This window comes from Lynx canadensis, chromosome E2 (genome assembly GCF_007474595.2).
Source record: "Lynx canadensis isolate LIC74 chromosome E2, mLynCan4.pri.v2, whole genome shotgun sequence".
Taxonomy (NCBI): domain Eukaryota; kingdom Metazoa; phylum Chordata; class Mammalia; order Carnivora; family Felidae; genus Lynx; species Lynx canadensis.
This window is the reverse complement of record NC_044317.1, coordinates 52,900,514-52,917,695: the sequence shown is the minus strand read 5'-3', so window position 1 is coordinate 52,917,695 and position 17,182 is coordinate 52,900,514. Positions and strand designations below refer to the sequence as shown.

Genomic DNA, 17,182 nt, shown 5'->3' with positions numbered 1-17,182 from the left:
AATAGCTTTCTCTCTGTCTGTTTGGGGTTGTGACACTGGGGTCTCTTAGGGGCAGAGCTGGAGTCGTGGACTCCAGCGTCCCGAGGAGTGAAGAGAGCAGGGGCCTCGAACCTGTCGGTCTAGAAAAGGAGGCAGCTCCAGCCTGCATTTCTGGGTCTGAGGGAGGAGGGGTCTGGGGCCAAACTTCCAGGCTTCTGCCCTTCCTGGCAACGCCCCCCCCCCCCCCCCCCCAGGGCCGGGCTTCCAGGATCCAACCCCTATTTGTGGGCTGACTCCACGGCCTCAACCCTGACTCTGGAGGTGGAAAGAGGCACCTAGCGAGTGACAGGGAGAGAAGGACAGAAGCAGGATGGCCACGGGAACGCGCTATGCCGGGAAGGTGGTGGTCGTGACAGGGGGCGGGCGCGGCATCGGAGCCGGGATTGTGAGAGCCTTCGGTGAGTAGGGGGTCTGACTGTGCGGGAACATTGGAATCTGGGAGAGGAGAGACCCTGGGAACGAGTGGGGGTGGGGACCTTCAGTACTGGAGTGGAGATTTGGATATCCTATAAAAACTCATTTTGCAACGCTAATGAAGGAGTAGACAGTGTTAGCCTGGGGCCTGAGCTTTTGGAAGGTCTCCAAAACTGGTTAGTCCCCTTCTCTGGGTCTCAGTGACTGTAACTAGGAAGTCGGTGGTTGGAGAATGTCGCTTGCAGGTTTGGGGTTTATTCTGGAACCCAGGGTTGGGGGCTCAGGAACCCCAGCAGGCACCTGGAGTGGCCAGGGAGAATATGGGTCAAGTCTTCTGCCCTTTGCTCTAGAGGATCGTCATGAGACTTTGGGGTCACGAGGGGGAACCGATGGGAAGATAGGATAGGCCCCCCCACTCCAAGTGGCCACCAGAGGGCAGCAGAGGCCTTTGCCAGGTCTGTGCTGGAGTAACCTGTTCTCCTATTCTCAGTGCAAAGCGGGGCTCAAGTGGTCATCTGTGACAAAGATGGTGAGTGAGCTTCCCTCAGTCCTCACCTCCTCCCTCAGACCCAGGAGTCCTGGCCCCCACCCCCCTCCTCCCTCAGACCCAGGAGTCCTCACCCCCCAGCCCCTCCTCCCTCAGACCCAGGAGTCCTGTCCCCAGCCCCCTCCTCCCTCAGACCCAGGAGTCCTGACCCCCAGCCCCTCCTCCCTCAGACCCACGGTCCAGGCCCCCAGCCCCTCCTCCCTCAGACCCAGGAGTCCTCACCCCCCAGCTCCTCCTCCCTCAGACCCAGGAATCAGGCCCCCAGCCCCTCCTCCCTCAGACCCAGGAGTCCTGTCCCCAGCCCCCTCCTCCCTCAGACCCTGAAGTCCTGACCCCCAGCCCCTCCTCCCTCAGACCCAGGAGTCCAGGCCCCCAGCCCCTCCTCCCTCAGACCCAGGAGTCCTCACCCCCCAGCCCCTCCTCCCTCAGACCCAGGAGTACAGACCCCCAGCCCCCTCCTCCCTCAGACCCAGGAGTCCTGCCCCCAGCCCCTCCTCCCTCAGACTCAGGACTCCTGTCCCTAGCCCCTCCTCCCTCAGACCCAGGAGTCCTCACCCCCCAGCCCCTCCTCCCTCAGACCCAGGAGTCCTGGCCCCCAGCCCCCTCCTCCCTCAGACCCAGGAGTCCTGCCCCCAGCCCCTCCTCCCTCAGACTCAGGACTCTTGTCCCCAGCCCCTCCTCCCTCAGACCCAGGAGTCCTCACCCCCCAGCCCCTCCTCCCTCAGACCCTGAAGTCCTGACCCCCAGCCCCTCCTCCCTCAGACCCAGGAGTCCTGACCCCCCAGCCCCTCCTCCCTCAGACCCTGAAGTCCTGACCCCCAGCCCCTCCTCCCTCAGACCCAGGAGTCCAGGCCCCCAGCCCCTCCTCCCTCAGACCCAGGAGTCCTCACCCCCCAGCCCCTCCTCCCTCAGACCCAGGAGTCCTCACCCCCCAGCCCCTCCTCCCTCAGACCCAGGAGTCAGGACCCCCAGCCTTTCTCTCCCTGCAGAGTCTGGGGGCCGGGCCCTGGAGCAAGAGCTTGCTGGAACTCTCTTTCTTCGATGTGATGTGACTCAGGAGGAAGATATGAGGGTGAGCTGTTCTTGTCCCTGCCTGGTCACAAAGTCTCGGCTCAGCCTCATATCAAGGCTTTCCCTGATTCTGCTGGCCATGTTCTGGGTCTCCTGGGAAGGTTCTCCTTTGTATCTTCCTTCTTCAAGGCTCTCGTCACACCAGTCACGTAGATCAGAACAAAAACATCCCTCCCAGTGGATCTCCAGCTGTGAGAGTTTTTCCCTTCTGCCTCTGGGGTTTTTAAGTTAACTCACTTATTTTGAGAGAGGGCGAGAGCACGGGCACGGGAGGGGCAGAGAGAGAAGGAGGGAGGATCCCCAGCAGGCTCTCGAACCCAAGAACGGAGAGGTCGTGACCTGAGCCGCCCAGGAGCCCCTCTATCCCTTCCCTTTAGTCAGTGTCTCTCCGATGTCCCCACCGCCAACCCCCACCCCCGTCCCAACACCCCTCCCCCAGGTCTCTGGAGTCATGGACGACAGCGTGAATATACCCAGCCCTCTGCTCTCTGGCATCCCTGGCTTCCTGTCTCCTCTTCTCCTGCCATCGTTAGTGACTTGGGGGAGTCCCCCACTTCCTGTCCCCTCGGCTGTGACTCCAGCTTCCCCCTCCCCACCTTGCCTTGTCAAGCCTGGGTGCCAGTGCTGCTCCCTCACAAGACGTCTTTGTCCTCAGGTCCTCATTTCTGAGACCATCCGCCGATTTGGCCGCCTGGATTGTGTGGTCAACAACGCTGGCTACCGTGAGTTGTGAGGCCCAAGGCCATTCTCCGCTGGTGTCAGCCCGCTCCCTGGCTTCCCGTCCCTTCCTCTCGTGCCTCAGTTTCCCCTTTGTCTTCCCCATCCCCTCTGCGTCCACTTGGATGGGGTGGTGTCGCTCTGGAATCCTCGATGCCTGGAGTTTTCATCCCGGCTCCGTTCTCTCCCTGCCGTGTGCCCTCACCTCTTCAAGCCTCAGTTCCTAGATTTCTAGAATGGGAATGCCGATAATGATCATCACCATCGTAGCGCTGTTGGGAGTCAGGTAAACCACCCAGCCTCGTAATTACCAGAACCATCTGGGGCAAACAGCTTCCGTCTTGTAGCCTGACGTCATCGTCGGCCCTTCCCTCCGCTGATGACTGTAAAGACACACTCATGCGTGTCGTTTTTAGGTCTCAGTGTGGTGGCTTTGAAGGTAAAATGCCATGGGCTTAATAACTACCTTTCATAAGGATCCCTCATGTTGGCAAACCAAGGCTCAGAGAGGTGAACTGATGACACTGAGGGCACACAGCAAGGCCATGATAAGAGAGACGCCTCCCCCCCCTCCCCCCCCCGGCCCCTCCCTCCCTCCCTCCCCCCATGCCTTGCCTGGCTGAACAACTTTAAGCAAGTGGCTTACCCTCTCTGGGCCACATTTTCCGCCCTATATTGTAAGGATCAAGATGTCAGATAACCAGTTCATCCTCTCTCTCTGTGCCCTCTGTGCAGTCAAGAGATACTTACCGAGTGCCTCCTATGTCCCAGGTTCTTTCCTAGGGACTGGGGAGTTAGCAGTGAACAAAAGAGACAAAACATTCCGGCCCTCGTGGGGTTTACCTTCTAAAGTAAGAAAACAGACCGGAAAAGACACGGTGAATCCTCCTTGTTTGTGGACTCCGTGTCTGTGAACTCACCAAGCCACAAGAAGAGCTTCTGTGCCACCCCAGGAACCTTCTAGGTGTTTGTGGAAGTGGCAAAAACTCAAATTGCCTGTAGTGCGTGTACCCAGTTGAAGCCAAACAAGGAAGACCTGTGCCCTCTGGTTTCCCATCTCAAACAGAGAGATGCCCAGGGGACAGACACGGGTGCAGCGCACAGAGCTGGCTGGCTTAGAACCCCAGTTTTGGCACCTGTGTGCTAGGCAGCCTCAGGTCAATCGCTTAGCGCTTTTTTTTCCTCCCTAATATTTATTTACTTTTGAGAGAGAGAGAGAGAGACAGAGTGTGAGCAGGCGGGCAGGCGAGGGACAGAGGGAGGGAGACACGGAATCCGAAGCAGGCTCCAGGCTCCAAGCTGTCAGCACAGAGCCTGATGCGGGGCTCGAACTCAGGAGCTGTGAGATCGTGACCTGAGCCGAACTCAGCCACTCAACGGACTGAACCACCCAGGCGGCCCTGGGGTCTCTTTTCTAAGAGCGCGAATCCCATTCGTGAGGGGTCCATCCTCTAGGCTTAAAATCACCTCCCCTAGACTTCACCTCCAAATGCCACCACACCGTAGGTTAGGATTTCAACACACGAATTTGGAGCGGGGGATACATTTGGTCCATAAGGTTTACATAGTACTATATAGCACGTGACTCTTTCCCTTAAGAGCAATGGATCGGTATTCGCTGATTCAGTATTCGCTGGAATTTTATAGACCGCGACTGCCTCGCATAACGAGAACCGACTGTCTATGCTAGCACGGTTAGTGGTGATACAGGCTATGAAGCAATTGGGGCGCCTGGACGGCTCAGTAGGTAGAGCACGTGATCTCTGGGTCGTGAGTTCAAGCCCCATGTTCGGAGTAGAGCTTACTTTAAAAACAAAGCAAAGCAAAGCAAAAAAAAAAAAAAAAAAAAAAAAAAAAAACCGATTGAGGGCCTAGAGAATGGCAGGGGCTGTGTTAAACAGGATCCCGTGTGGATTCTCTGAAGATGTTTGAGCAGATCCCTGAAGGACGCAAAGCCACAAGCCCTAGGCCCCTGTGGAAGACAACCCAAGAGTCCTTCAACTTTCCACCCGCCATATTGAGTTTTCTACCCGCCATCCTGGGTTTTCTTCCCCTCTGTGCCTTCATCCCCCTGTCTCCTAAAGCCTTTGGAGCATTCAGGGCGCGTTCCTCCCACTGCCTGTCTTGCCCCCCTGTTCCCACTCCCCTGTCTCTCTAACTCCTTGCCTTCTGAACATTGATTTTTCCGTCCCTCTAACCACTACCCCTCCCCCCACCAATTCCTCCTATCTATTTAACAAGTACATTTTGGTGCGAAGCGTCGGGCACAAATACTGACTCAGGACACATTTTAATTTAAGATTTATTTTGAAAGTGGAACCAGCGGGGGAGGGGAAGAGAGAGGGAGAGAGAGAGAATCTCAAGCAGGCTCCGTGCTGGCAGCACAGAGCCCAACAAGGGGCTTGAACTCATGAACCGTGGGATCGTGACCTGAGCCGAAATCGAGAGTTGGTCGCTTAACCAACTGAGCCACCCAGGCGCCCCCAAACTCGTGAAATTTCTAAGCCCAAGAGCTACATGTTATCCTTGTTCTGTAGATGAAGAGACCGAGGCACAGAGAGGCAAAGTGACTGGCCCAAGGTCACACAGCCAGGAAGTGGCAGGGCTCATATTGGAGCCTGCGTCTGCTGGCCTGAGACTGCTTTTTGATGAATTGTTATGCAACCTTCGTTCCTTTTCAAGATCCCTGACCCTCTTGTCTGCCACACTGCCACCCTGTGACCCCTCCCTCCCATACCCCTATTTCCCTTCCCTGGTTTCTGTGTCACTCCCTCATTCTCTCTGTCTCTCTGTCTCCCACCCACCCCCCCTTAGATCCGCCTCCACAGTGGCCCGAGGAGACCTCTGCCCAGGGCTTCCGGCAGCTGCTAGAGGTGAACCTGCTGGGGATGTACACCCTGACCAAGGTGAGGGCTGCAGGCCCGGGTGGCCTCCTGACGATGAGATTGTCAGACCCACTTTCCCTCAGAGCAGAGCGTTTCCTCTGCCTCGGTTTGATCTGACTCCAAAAGGACTCCGTTCTTTGTAGAAAATAGGTGGGTGCAAACCCCTGTTAGAACTGACCGCGTGGCTATGCAGCCCGGTGTCCTTGAGGACCTTCCAGAACCTTCCTTTTAAATTTTCATTTTTATTTATTTATTTTTAATTTATTTATTTTGAGAGCGAGAGAAAGGGAGCAAGTAGGGGAGGGACAGAGAGAGAGGGAGGGAGAGAACCCGAAGCAGGCTCCGCACTGTCGGCACAGAGCCCGATGCGGGGCTCGAACTCACGAACCGTGAGATCGTGACCTGAGCCGAAACCAAGAGTCGGACGTTTAACTGACTGAGCCAGCCAGGCGCCCCGAGGACCTTCCAGAACCTTCCAAAGTGGTGTGCGGATAGCCTTGAGGGATGTTAGGAACATGGGGGAAGGGGTTGAGACGGGGAGTCTGTGATCGGCGGTTAGAGCTCTGTCACCCTATGGAGAGCAGTGGGTCACAAAGAGCTTTTCTGTCTACCGTCCTGCCTTCTGAATCTTCCCATAGTGGCCTCCTGCTTTCCATCTCAGTTCAAACCCCACCTCTTCAGAACCTCCTGTCCTTCCCGGCCACCCTGACTTACATGGCACCCACGTGTACGTATTCATCCTGGGCAACAGCTTATTTTTTTAAGTTTACTTATTTATTTTGAGGAAGAGAGAAAGCACGAGCGGGGGAGGGGCAGAGAGAGGGGGAGACACAGAATCCGAAGCAGGTTCCAGGCTGTTGGCACAGAGCCCTCCGCGGGGCTCGAACTCCCAAGCCGTGAGATCACGAGCTGAGCCGACGTCGGACGCTTAACCGACTGAGCCATGCAGGCGCCCCTTGTTTTGTTCTGTTCTGTTTTGTTTTGTTTTTTGTTTTGTTTTTTCGGGTATGTGTGTACTCTTTTAGACAGGGTGGGGTGGTCAGAAAACTTCTTTGAGAAGTGACATTTAAGCCAGACTTCAAGAATGTGTGTGGGGCAGAGCAATCCAGCAGAGGAAAAGCCAGTGCAAAGGCCCTGGGGTGGCGCTGATCAGGGTATAGGAAGAGCAGTGTGGAGGCCAGTGTGACTGAAACAGGGTGAGCAAGGGGGAGAGGGCCGGAGGTGAGGGCAGAACGGGGACAAAAGGGCCTAGATCATATCGAACCTTGTCAGGCTGGGTGAGGCCTTAACTTTGACACTTGAGCCTGAAGGCAACGAAGTGAGCTCCGTAAGCGGAACTGGCGCCCTCTGGTGGCCGTATGAGGAACAGGCAGGGGCGAGGGCGGAGGCCTTGGGCCCAGCCAAGGGGTTGACCGAATGGTCCAGGCGGGTGATTCGAATCCCACCAGGCTTGTGGCCGTGGATTTGGTGAGAGCTGGTCTGCTTCCGGCTCCCTTTCGAAGCTAGAATGTCAGGATTTCCTCGCAGACCAGATGTGCGGGAGGGCTTGAGACCGAAAGGCGTGGGGTTTGGGTTTTTTTCCCCCACCCCTACCCCCACCAGCTGGTAGGACTGAGCTGTCATCCACTGTGACCCGGAAGCCTGGGGAGGAGCGGGGGGGGGGGGGACCTTTTGCGTGGGGCGGGGGGGTGCCCACCCGATGTCTGAGTGGGATTCTCGGGCCTGGGGTGAGAGTGGAGGCCTGGAGGCTGGAGTTGATCGGAAAAGCCAGTGTAGACAGAGAGGAGAGGAGGCCCAGGAGTGGGCCAGGGGTCACGGGTGTGGGGAAACTCGGGCGCCGACCTCCAGGTCTCACCTGAGATCCAGGCGAAGTGGGTCCGGGCTGCTGGGCGTCCTTGCTTCACCCGTGAACCCTCGTCCCTGTGCCTAACTTCTGTTTGCCACTGAGATTGCCACCCCCCGGACAATTAGACACGCATAAACATCAGCCCGTAAAGGGCATATTGTATATACAGTGAAACCTTGGGTTGCAAGTGACTCGTCCCGCGAGTGTTTATTTATTTGTTTGTTTGGAAGACGAGCAAACGTTTCCAATAAATTTTAACTTGGTAAACGAGCGACGCCTTGCATTACGGGGTCGCACGTGACGCGGAGCACGATCGCGTGATGACGACTGAGCCGCTGGTGCTCGAAACCCCCCTTTGGTATTCAGGTGCCTTGGATCACAAGCCTGTTTCTGGAACGAACTAGGCCCGCGGCCCAAGGTTTTACTGTATATAGTATCTCAGTATATAGTATCCAGTTCCCAGCGTTTCCAGAGAGAGAGATTTCCCACAAACGGCCAGATTTCCGGTTGCTCTTGAAAGGGTGGCACACGGGACCCCCAGGGGGCAGAGCGACAGTGTGCTACATGGGGCGCGGCTCTCTGTGGTACCCCAGTCCCCACCTCCCCGTCCTGAGCGCTCCGACTCTGTTACCCGTGAGCGGCTGGTACCGAATCCTCATGGGGGAGTCAGCGGCCCAGATCTGACGCCCGCCTGCCGAAGTTCCCCGACACTTCCTACCTGCAGCGTCTCTCTGTGCCCCAGGTTTCTCACCTGCAAAATGAGGCTCATCGTGGTACACGATTCGCGGGGCTGTTCTGCGAACCAAGCGAGGGTAAATTGCATAACCCCCGGAGCCCTTAGAACATGCCTGGCACCGAGTTTACCGCCTGCACATTTTTATTGCTCATCGCGAACATCACCCCGTTCTGTTTCCTGTGGCCACTGTATCTAACTCAGGTTGAGGTCACTGAGAAACATGTCGGGCAAATGAAGCCTGGCAGAAGGGAAAAGGCGAGGGTTGAGCTAAGCCCTGAGTGGGAGGGAAGGAAGCGGAGAAGTAGGGCACAGGGTGTTTTAGTCACAAAGGAAAGAGTGTGCAAAGGCCCTGGGCAGAAACCACTGGGATGTGTTTCAAGAACGAAAGACAGTCCTCTCCGTCTCCACGGCCAGCTTGGCAATTAGAAGCATTTTATTAAACTGTTCTGTCCATTGCCCCTGCCATCCCCTACCCAGACATCATAGAATTTCATCAGTGGGAACTTCATAAACTCTACCAACGGACTAGAATGTTTACTGATTTTTGTTGACATAATTTAAGACTTACAAAATATTGTCAGTACACCCGGACTCCCGATTGTCAATATTTTATCCTGTTTGCTTTATTTTCCTACCTCTCCTTGAGGGTAAATCGCAAGCATGATGTCCATTTACCCCTCAGTATTTTGGGGTGTATTTCCTAAAAACAAGAACATTCTCCAGGCGCCTGGGCGGCTCAGTCGGTCGAGCATCCGACTCTTGATTTCGGCTCAGGTCATGAGCCCAGGGTCGTGGGGTCGAGCCTTGCGTTGGGCTCTGTGCTGAGCTCGGATCCTGCTTAAGATTCTCTCTCTGTCTTTCTCTCTCCCTCTACCCGCTCTCTCTCTCTCTCTCTCTCTCTCAAATTTAAAAAAAAAAAAAAATAGAGCAGTATAGGGGCTCCCGGGTGGCTCAGCTGGTTAAGCATCTGACTTCCGCTCATTCATCTATTTATTCACCAAATCCTGAGCATTCGGGAGGTGTCGGGCAGCGTTGTGGGTGCTGGGGACGCACCGCGTGGTCTTTGCCCTTGTGGAGTTTACAGTCCCAAGTAGTCCGGCGTCCGTGCCTAAATGCAGAGATGAGTTTCTATGGGTGAGTGTTTCGTGCTAGGAAGGAGACACGTCTGGGTTCTGGGAGGTGTGTGACAGGGAGCCTGGCTCCTTCTGGGTCAGGGTGGGCTTCCCGGAGGAAGTGAAAGACGAGCAGCGTTAAATGGGGGGTGGGGGGGTGGCCCTCCAGGTTGGGAGCAGCGGGGAGGAGACCCAGACCTGCAAGAGCCCGGGGGGTCTTTGATGTGGCTACACCTGAGGTGTAAGTGTTCCTGGCAGAGGGACCGGCCTGTGCAGAGGCCGGGCAGGGAGAGAGCCTGGTGCCGTCGAGGGGCTGAGTGGAGGAAGGGGTTGTCGGGGAGCAGATCACAGGGGGCCTGAGGGCCATGCTGAGATGTCTGGTCTTTATCTCAGGATCAGTAGGGAGCCATGGGAGGTATTTGAGCAAGAAAGTGATGTGATGCCGTTAATACTAACAGATCGTTCAGGTTCAGAGATCACTCTGGGGGCACCTGGCCGGCTCAGTCGGTAGAGCTTCCAACTTGACCCCAAGGTCGTCAGTTCGAGTCCCACATGGGGTGTTGAGATTACTTTTACTATTTTAGTTTTTATTTTTATTATCTTTTTAAGTTTATGTACTTATTTGAGAGAAACAAGAACCACCAGGGAAGGGCCAGAGAGAGAGGGTGACAGAGAATCTGAAACAGGCTCTGTGCTCACAGCACAGAGCCTGGTGCAGGGTTTGAACTCACAGACCGTGGGATCGTGACCTGAGCTGAAGTCAGATGCTTAACTGACTGAGCCACCCAGGCACCCGTAAAAATTGTTTTTTAAAGATCACCCTGGCTCTGGCCTGCAGATCAAGTCAGAAAACAAAGTGTGGCGGGTAGGAAAACAGGAATTAGGAGACAGTGGCAGGATACCTGGGTAGCTCAGTCGGTTATGCGTCCAACTGTGGCTCAGGTCATGATCTCACGGTTCATGTGTTTGAGCTTAGGCTCTGTGCTGACAGCTCAGAGCCTGGAGCCTGCTTCGGATTCTGCATCTCTGTCTCTCTGTGCCCCTCCCTTGCTCGTACTCTCTCTCTCTCTCTCTCTCTCTCTCTCTCTCAAAAATAAATAAACATTTTAAAAAATTAAGAAAAAAAAAAAAAGGAGACAGCAACATTTGTGCAAGTAAAAAGAGGTGGCCTTCAAGGCCCCTAACATGGTCTGGCCCCTCTTCCTCCTCTGACCTCACTTCCAGCCACCGTTGAGGCCTTGTTGAGTAACAGGCAGGTCTGTCCTGCCTCGGGGCATTTGCATATGCTGTTCCTTCTGCCTGGCCCAGACTTCTCCAAGACCTCCCCACAGCTCCTGCCTGAACACCCTTTTTGCAACCGCACCCAGCCCAGTAGTCTCATTCTCCTCATCTTGCTTTACTTCTTGTTCCTTATCCCTGATCACATTCTAGCACATTCCATTAGGCACTTTTATGTGTTTACTGTTACCTCCCCCCAGAATTTGGGCTCCACGAGGGCAGAAATCTCTCCCCATCGCGTTTCCTGTGGTATCCCCGGCACCTACCACAGGACCTGGCACATACCAGGGGCCCAGTGAATGTTTGTTGAGCGAATGAATGAGGTGGAGAGAATCGTACGGATTAAAGAGGTCCTTAGAAAGCGCAATGGCCAGGCTTAGTGACGGATCGGATGAGGAACTTTGGGAGAGGGAGGAGGCTCTGGAAGGCCCTCAGGTCTCTGGCTTGAGAAGCTGGGTAGGAGGGGACCCCATGTCCGAGGCTGGAAATGAGGGAGAGAGGCAGATTCTTGGCGACGATGGAGGGGGTTTTGCACTGGAGACAGACAGACGGAGATGCCCAAAGGGGGCAGGTCAGGAGCTCCAGAAGGCAGTTCCAATGTAAACGGGAAACCAGCAAAGTGGGGGCTCCCCTGGCAGAGCTCGGAGAGCAGACCCAGGAGCCCCAACATTTAGGGGAAATGGGAGTCAGGCCAGAGCGTGGCTGCACAGCTAGGCTCTCCTGGGCAGGTGTCCAAAGGGAGGCCAATAAGGTTCCAGCTGGTCCTTGATACGGCTCCACCGATGCGTGCTAGGTGACCTTGGTTGGGGGCGGGGTGGGGGTGGGGGATATGGGCCAAGGAATGTGTGGGAGGGTTGAGCAGGGGTCACAGGGAATGTGCCACAAATATTTGTTGAGCGTTAGCTGTGTGCCCAGTGCCACAGCCCTCAGGGACCTCACATTTGCCAGGTAGGGGTGGGGAGGAAGTTCAATACCTACGTGGAGAGTGATAAGGTTTACAAAAGAAATGGGCAAAAAAAAAAAGAAAGAAAGAGACAGGGGCGCCCGGGTGGGTCAGTCCCTTGTTTGGATGGTTGGTTGGCTGGTTAAAGCGTGGACTCTTGATTTAGCCTCAAGTCATGATCTCAGGGTTCAGGAGTTCAAGCCCTGTGTCCGGCTCTTCGCTGACAGTGTGGAGCCTGCTTGGGATTCTCTCTCTTCTCTCTCTCTCTCTCCCTCTCTGTCGGCCCCTCCCCTGCTTGCGCCCTCTCTGTCTCTGGCTGAAAATAAATAAACTTAAAAAAAAAAATTGGAAAAAAAAAATAGGCAGGGACGGGGCCTGGGGTAGGGGTTGGGCAAGCCCAGGGCTGAGGGAGGGAAGGTTCTGAGGCTGATGAGAGAGCGTGGAGAAGGAAAGGATAGAAGTGTGGGTGGTGTCTGAGAAATTGGGAGGATCAGAATTCCACCCCCCTCCCCCTGCCCAGGGCCCACATACTCCTGGCACTTATGCTCGTATTATCTCCAAGTTATTTTCCTTTTGTTTCTCTCTCTCTCTTTTTTTTAATGTCTATTTTATTTTTGAGAGAGAGAACATGAGGAGGGGAGGGGCAGAGAGGGCGGGGGACAGAAGATCCAAAGAAGTCTCTGCACCGACAGCAGTGAGCCCGACGCGGGGCTCGAACTCACGAACCGCGAGATCACGACTTGAGCCGAAGTCGGGCGCTCAACCGACTGAGCCCCCCAGGTGCCCCTTCTCTTAAAGTTCTTACCACTCAGAAATTCTTTTTCTTGGTTACGGGTTTTGGTCCCTGACTGCTCACTGCTGGGCCACAAGTGCTGGCCCTGACATCATCACAGTGACAGTCCCCTCTGTCCCCTGGTCAGTCTCCTCACCTGGAAAAAGGAGCTATGGATAGTCCCTCCTTCTAGGGTTGTCCTCAGGATTAAATGAGTCAATATGCGTGAAGAGCTGACAACAGGGCGGGGCACGTAATAGAGCCTCAATAAATTCATTCATTTCATGCAAAAGATATTTGTTGAGCAACTATTATGTGACAGACACCTTAGCACTTCAGTTCTGAGCACACTGGAATGGCTGGTCACCCTAGGGGTGAGTCCCCTGGCTATGTCAGGAAAAGTATTCCAGGCAGAGGGAACAGCAAACGCAAAGGCCCTGAGGTTGGAAGGCTCAGGGTGTGTTTGAAGCTACAGTCCTCAGAATAGGTGGAGGCTGTTTTTGAGGGAGTGGAGAAGGTTTGAAAGGGCTGGTCGGGTGGGGCATCTGGGGGGCTCAGTCGGTTGAAGGCCGACTCTTGGTTTCCGCTCAGGTCATGATCTCACAGTTCATGAGATCGAGCCCTGCATCGGGCTCTGTGCTGACAGTATGGAATCTGCTTGGAATTCTTTCTCCCTCCCCCATCTCTCTCTTTCTGTCCCTCCCACTCACCCACTCTCTCACTCTCAAAATATTCATTTTTAAAAATTTTTTTTAAAGGTTATTTATTTTTAGGGGCGCCTGGGTGGCTCAGTCGGTTGAGCGTCCGGCTTCGGCTCAGGTCATGATCTCACGGTTTGTGAGTTCGAGCTCAGCGTTGGGCTCCGTGCTGACAGCTCAGAGCCTGGAGTCTGCTTCAGATTCTGTGTCTCCCTCTGTTTCTACTTCTCCCCCGCTCATGCTCTCTCTCTCTCTCTCAAAAATAAATAAGCATTAAAAAAAATAAAGTTTATTTATTTTTGAGACCGAGACAGAGCATGAGCGGGGGAGGGGCAGAGAACGAGGGAGACACAGACTCCAAAGCAGGTTCCAGGCTGTGAGCCATCAGCACGGAGCCCGCCGTGGGGCTCGAACTCACAAACCGTGAGATCATGACCTGAGGTGAAGTCGGTGGTTCAAGAGACTGAGTCACCCAGGCGCCCCTTTAATATTACGTGGCAGGAACAGGTCTTGCCTCCGGCTAGCTCAGCCGTCAAAGTAAAGAGAGGGGAAGGATAGAATTTGAGTTTATTCAAGGTCATGTGTAGTCCAAGAGCTGAGAGACAGAGAGGGAGGAGGAGAGGGAGAGAGAATTAGTTTAGGGGCCTCCAAGGAGGTAGGGAGCTTCATGAAGTGGGGTGCATGCCACGAACCCCCCCCCCCCCAATCACATTCGGACCACAGGGCTTCCCCTCATGGATAAAAGAGTCTCCTCTCATTTTTGCAAAATATGCGGCCATCTTGCATTTTCCTGTCTCGATCTGGACAGGAGTCTGAGTAACACACAAAGACCCAGAGTGGGGAGACAGAGACCTAGAGAAGGGGGGACAGGGATGGGAAGGAGGACAAAGACACAAAGAATGGGGGAGAGAGAGAGGGAGAGGGGTAGTAGAGGTGAGGCAGAGAAAAATGCCTTCCAGGCATGGAGAGACTCCTTAAGCACTGAGACCCTGGGGCAAACCAGTGAAGGTGCTCTCTGGGGTTCTGGAATGCTGTCCCTACAAGGCACAGAGACCCAAGCAGTGAACGTACCAGAGCAATGGCCATTGTCCCAGACATCAGGGTGTGTTTCAGTGTGGCTGGGGGCAGCTCTAGGGGCTCAGGTGACTTACTTGGCCTTCTGTCTCCCCAGCTTGCCCTCCCCCACCTGCGGAAGAGCCAGGGGAACATCATCAACATCTCCAGTCTGGTCGGGGCCATTGGCCAGGTCCAGGCAGTTCCCTATGTGGCCACCAAGGTACCCTGCCCCTTCCTTCACTCCCCACTAGGGCCTCCAAGGACTTCAGCCCTGAGGCATGACAACCTGCAGCCAGTGCCTCCCAAGAAACAGAGCCTGGGGCATCCCATAGAAGCCCTCAGGGAAGGCATGGCTACCCATTCTGAGGCCCCAGCTTGACACCCCCTGGTTGGAGGAGAGAACAGGAGGAACCTCAACTTCCCTGGACTGAACTCTCCCCCACATCACCTTCCGCAGGGGGCAGTAACCGCCATGACCAAAGCCTTGGCCCTGGATGAGAGTCAATATGGCGTCCGGGTCAACTGGTGAGCAGCTCCAATGCGCGGAGAAGGCAGGAAGTGAGCCCACGAGGCCGTGTTTGTGGCACACTTCCCTGATCCCCTCTTCTCCCTCCCCACAGTATCTCCCCAGGAAACATCTGGACCCCACTGTGGGAGGAGCTGGCCGCCGCCACACCTGACCCCACAGCCACAATCCGAGAAGGCATACTGGCCCAGGTAGGAGTGGGGGGCCAGAGCCATGTGGTATGGGAGGCTTCGGGTGTAGCAGTCAGGCGGGGGCTTCCCTTGATCTCCTTTTTCCCTTGTCTCTCCCCAGCCCCTGGGTCGCATGGGCCAGCCAGCTGACGTGGGAGCGGCAGCCGTGTTCCTGGCCTCTGAAGCCAACTTCTGCACCGGGACTGAGCTGTTTGTGACCGGGGGTGCAGAGCTGGGGTACGGGTGCAAGGCCATTCCCGGCACCCCCTTGGAGCCCCCCACCAACCCATCCTGATTTCTCACGTTTCCACTTGGGCCTTCCTAACTAGGACTCCCAAATTTCAGCTTCGACCCACCTGCTTCTTAGATGCACACCCCAACTCTAGACATTAAGTCCACTAACCAACGTGCCAAACCACCCCCCGCAGGTTCCCATAAAAGTAGTTTGCAGCCAGAAGGAAGAAGGCTTCACGTCATTGATCTTCTGCTCTTTTGAGTTCTGCCACGCCGGGAGCGCCTCCCGCCAACCCCCGCCCCCCGCCCCGCCCCTTGCAGCCCCACGCGTTCCCACTAGTGGTCTTGACCCCAAGGACTACGACTCCCGGCAGGCCTTGCAGCAGGAGCCCGTCCCGGAGGGCTCCTGAGAAAAGTATTGCCGGTCGGCTTCACCCCTGCTAATAAAAAGGCCCGCAGGGGAGAGTAAATTAAGCTCTATTGGGAGATAATGGTAGAGGAAGCGAAACGAAAGGGCCTCCTCTTGGTTATTCTTGGTCCTTAGGGGAAAGGAATTTTGACCTCGCCGGCTGAGGAATAGGAGGGTGGTGGGCTCCACAAGTTCTGAGGGAAGAGGCAGCTGGGGTTCAGACTCCTCTGAGTCAGAGGGAGGAGGGGCTGGGGCCCGAACTCCTGGGTTTGGGGGACGGGGAAACTTAGAGGGCGTGGACTCCCTAGCTAAGGAAGAGCGGGCCCTGGGTTCCCGCTGGGGCGCGGGGCGCGGTAGGGGGTTAGTCTCCCCGGCCAGGGGGTGGGGCTGCATAGCTGCTGCGGATTGGCCGCGGCGGGGGTGTGCGGCAGTCGCTGATTGGCCGAGGCGAGCCGGGCGCGGTCGCGGGCCCCGGGCCCCGGGCCAGGTGGTGGCCGAGGAGGACCGGGGCGGAGGGAAGCGAAACGGGACTCCGAGGAGAAGGAGGCTTGGGAATTTGCCGAGACCTGTGGCTCTTAGGGCCGGGGGACAGAATTTGGGGGCAAAATATCCCAGGGTGGGATTACGGAGGCACAGCGGCCCAGGAATCGGAGTCTGAGGACACAGCGCGAACATTTCGGTGTCACAGTAACCCGGATGCAGGAGTTGGGGGAAACTCTGACCACGGATGGTTTTGGGGCCACAGTGGCCGAGGAGTTCGGTATAGGGGGCACTGATGCAGGTTTGAATCGCTAGGGATTAGGTGGATCCTGGTGCGCTGTAATTAGCTAACTCTGTCCTTCGGGGTCCTGTGGGTGGGGAGACACTCATGAAGGGGCATAACCAGGGAACCCTGCCTGAGGGGCTGTCCTTAGAGGCTCACTGATGCCGTGGGGGGATTAAAATTTTCCGGGCCTCGCTGATGACAGGGACTGGAAGGAGGCATGATGAACCACGTGCGTTGTATCTCCTAAAAAGTTACAAAGAAGACACATTTTCCCTTGGAAAGAAAAAAAGTATATTCAAATACGGGTTGACTGTGGGGCGCTGGGTAGCTCATCAGGTTGGGCGACCGACTTGGGCTCGGGTCATGATCTCGCGAGTCACCCGTTCGAGCCCCGCATCGGGCTCTGTGCTGACAGCTCGGAGCCTGGAACCTGCTTCGGATTCTCTCTCTCTCCCTCTCTCTCTCTCTCTCTGCTCCTCCCCTGCTCACGTTCTCTTTCTCTCAAAAATAAATAAACGTTAAAATTTTCTTGAAAAAAAAAAATAGGGGTTGATTGCAACCCCCTCATTCATCCCTACCTGCTACCCTCTTCCGAGGCCTTTTTCCCAAGTCCTTTCTCATTTACGTGATCTATTTACAGACGTTTACAGCGAGAGCTTTTCCTGATCACCCAGGGATCGAGATATGCGGAGGTTTCTTTCTGTTCCTGGCCTTTCCTCTCTCACCTCGAACTGCTTATCCTCGTTAGCGTTCCGTGACAGTACCTATTAAAATGCATGAAAGCAAAAGAAGGAGCAGAAACAAAACTTCCACGTACGTTCTGGTACAGCAGTTGCGTGGCTGGAACAGAAGCTGGGTGGGGGTGGGGAGGAGGGCGTATTTCAATGGACTCCCCCTCGCCTCGCGGATTCCAGCGCATGCGCTCTCCAGCAGGGCCCAGCTCCCCATGGGCGCCCTATAATC

General features: G+C 55.5%; 1 protein-coding gene across 2 annotated transcripts; it reads left to right on the top strand.

Annotated features, from left to right (window-relative positions):
* The first annotated feature begins 65 nt into the window (after window positions 1-65).
* On the top strand, window positions 66-15,345 carry HSD17B14 (hydroxysteroid 17-beta dehydrogenase 14). Of its 2 annotated transcripts, XM_030299464.1 has the most exons (10): window positions 66-437; window positions 944-982; window positions 1,990-2,072; window positions 2,727-2,793; window positions 5,603-5,694; window positions 14,230-14,334; window positions 14,572-14,639; window positions 14,735-14,831; window positions 14,932-15,047; window positions 15,239-15,345. In XM_030299464.1, exons 1-10 carry the CDS (start codon window positions 350-352, stop codon window positions 15,246-15,248), a joined length of 765 nt encoding a protein of 254 aa, XP_030155324.1. In that variant the 5' UTR covers window positions 66-349; the 3' UTR covers window positions 15,249-15,345. The 2 variants fall into 2 exon arrangements, with proteins under 2 accessions (XP_030155324.1, XP_030155323.1); XM_030299463.1 differs by having other exon boundaries at window positions 14,932-15,267.
* The last annotated feature ends 1,837 nt before the right edge of the window (window positions 15,346-17,182 follow it).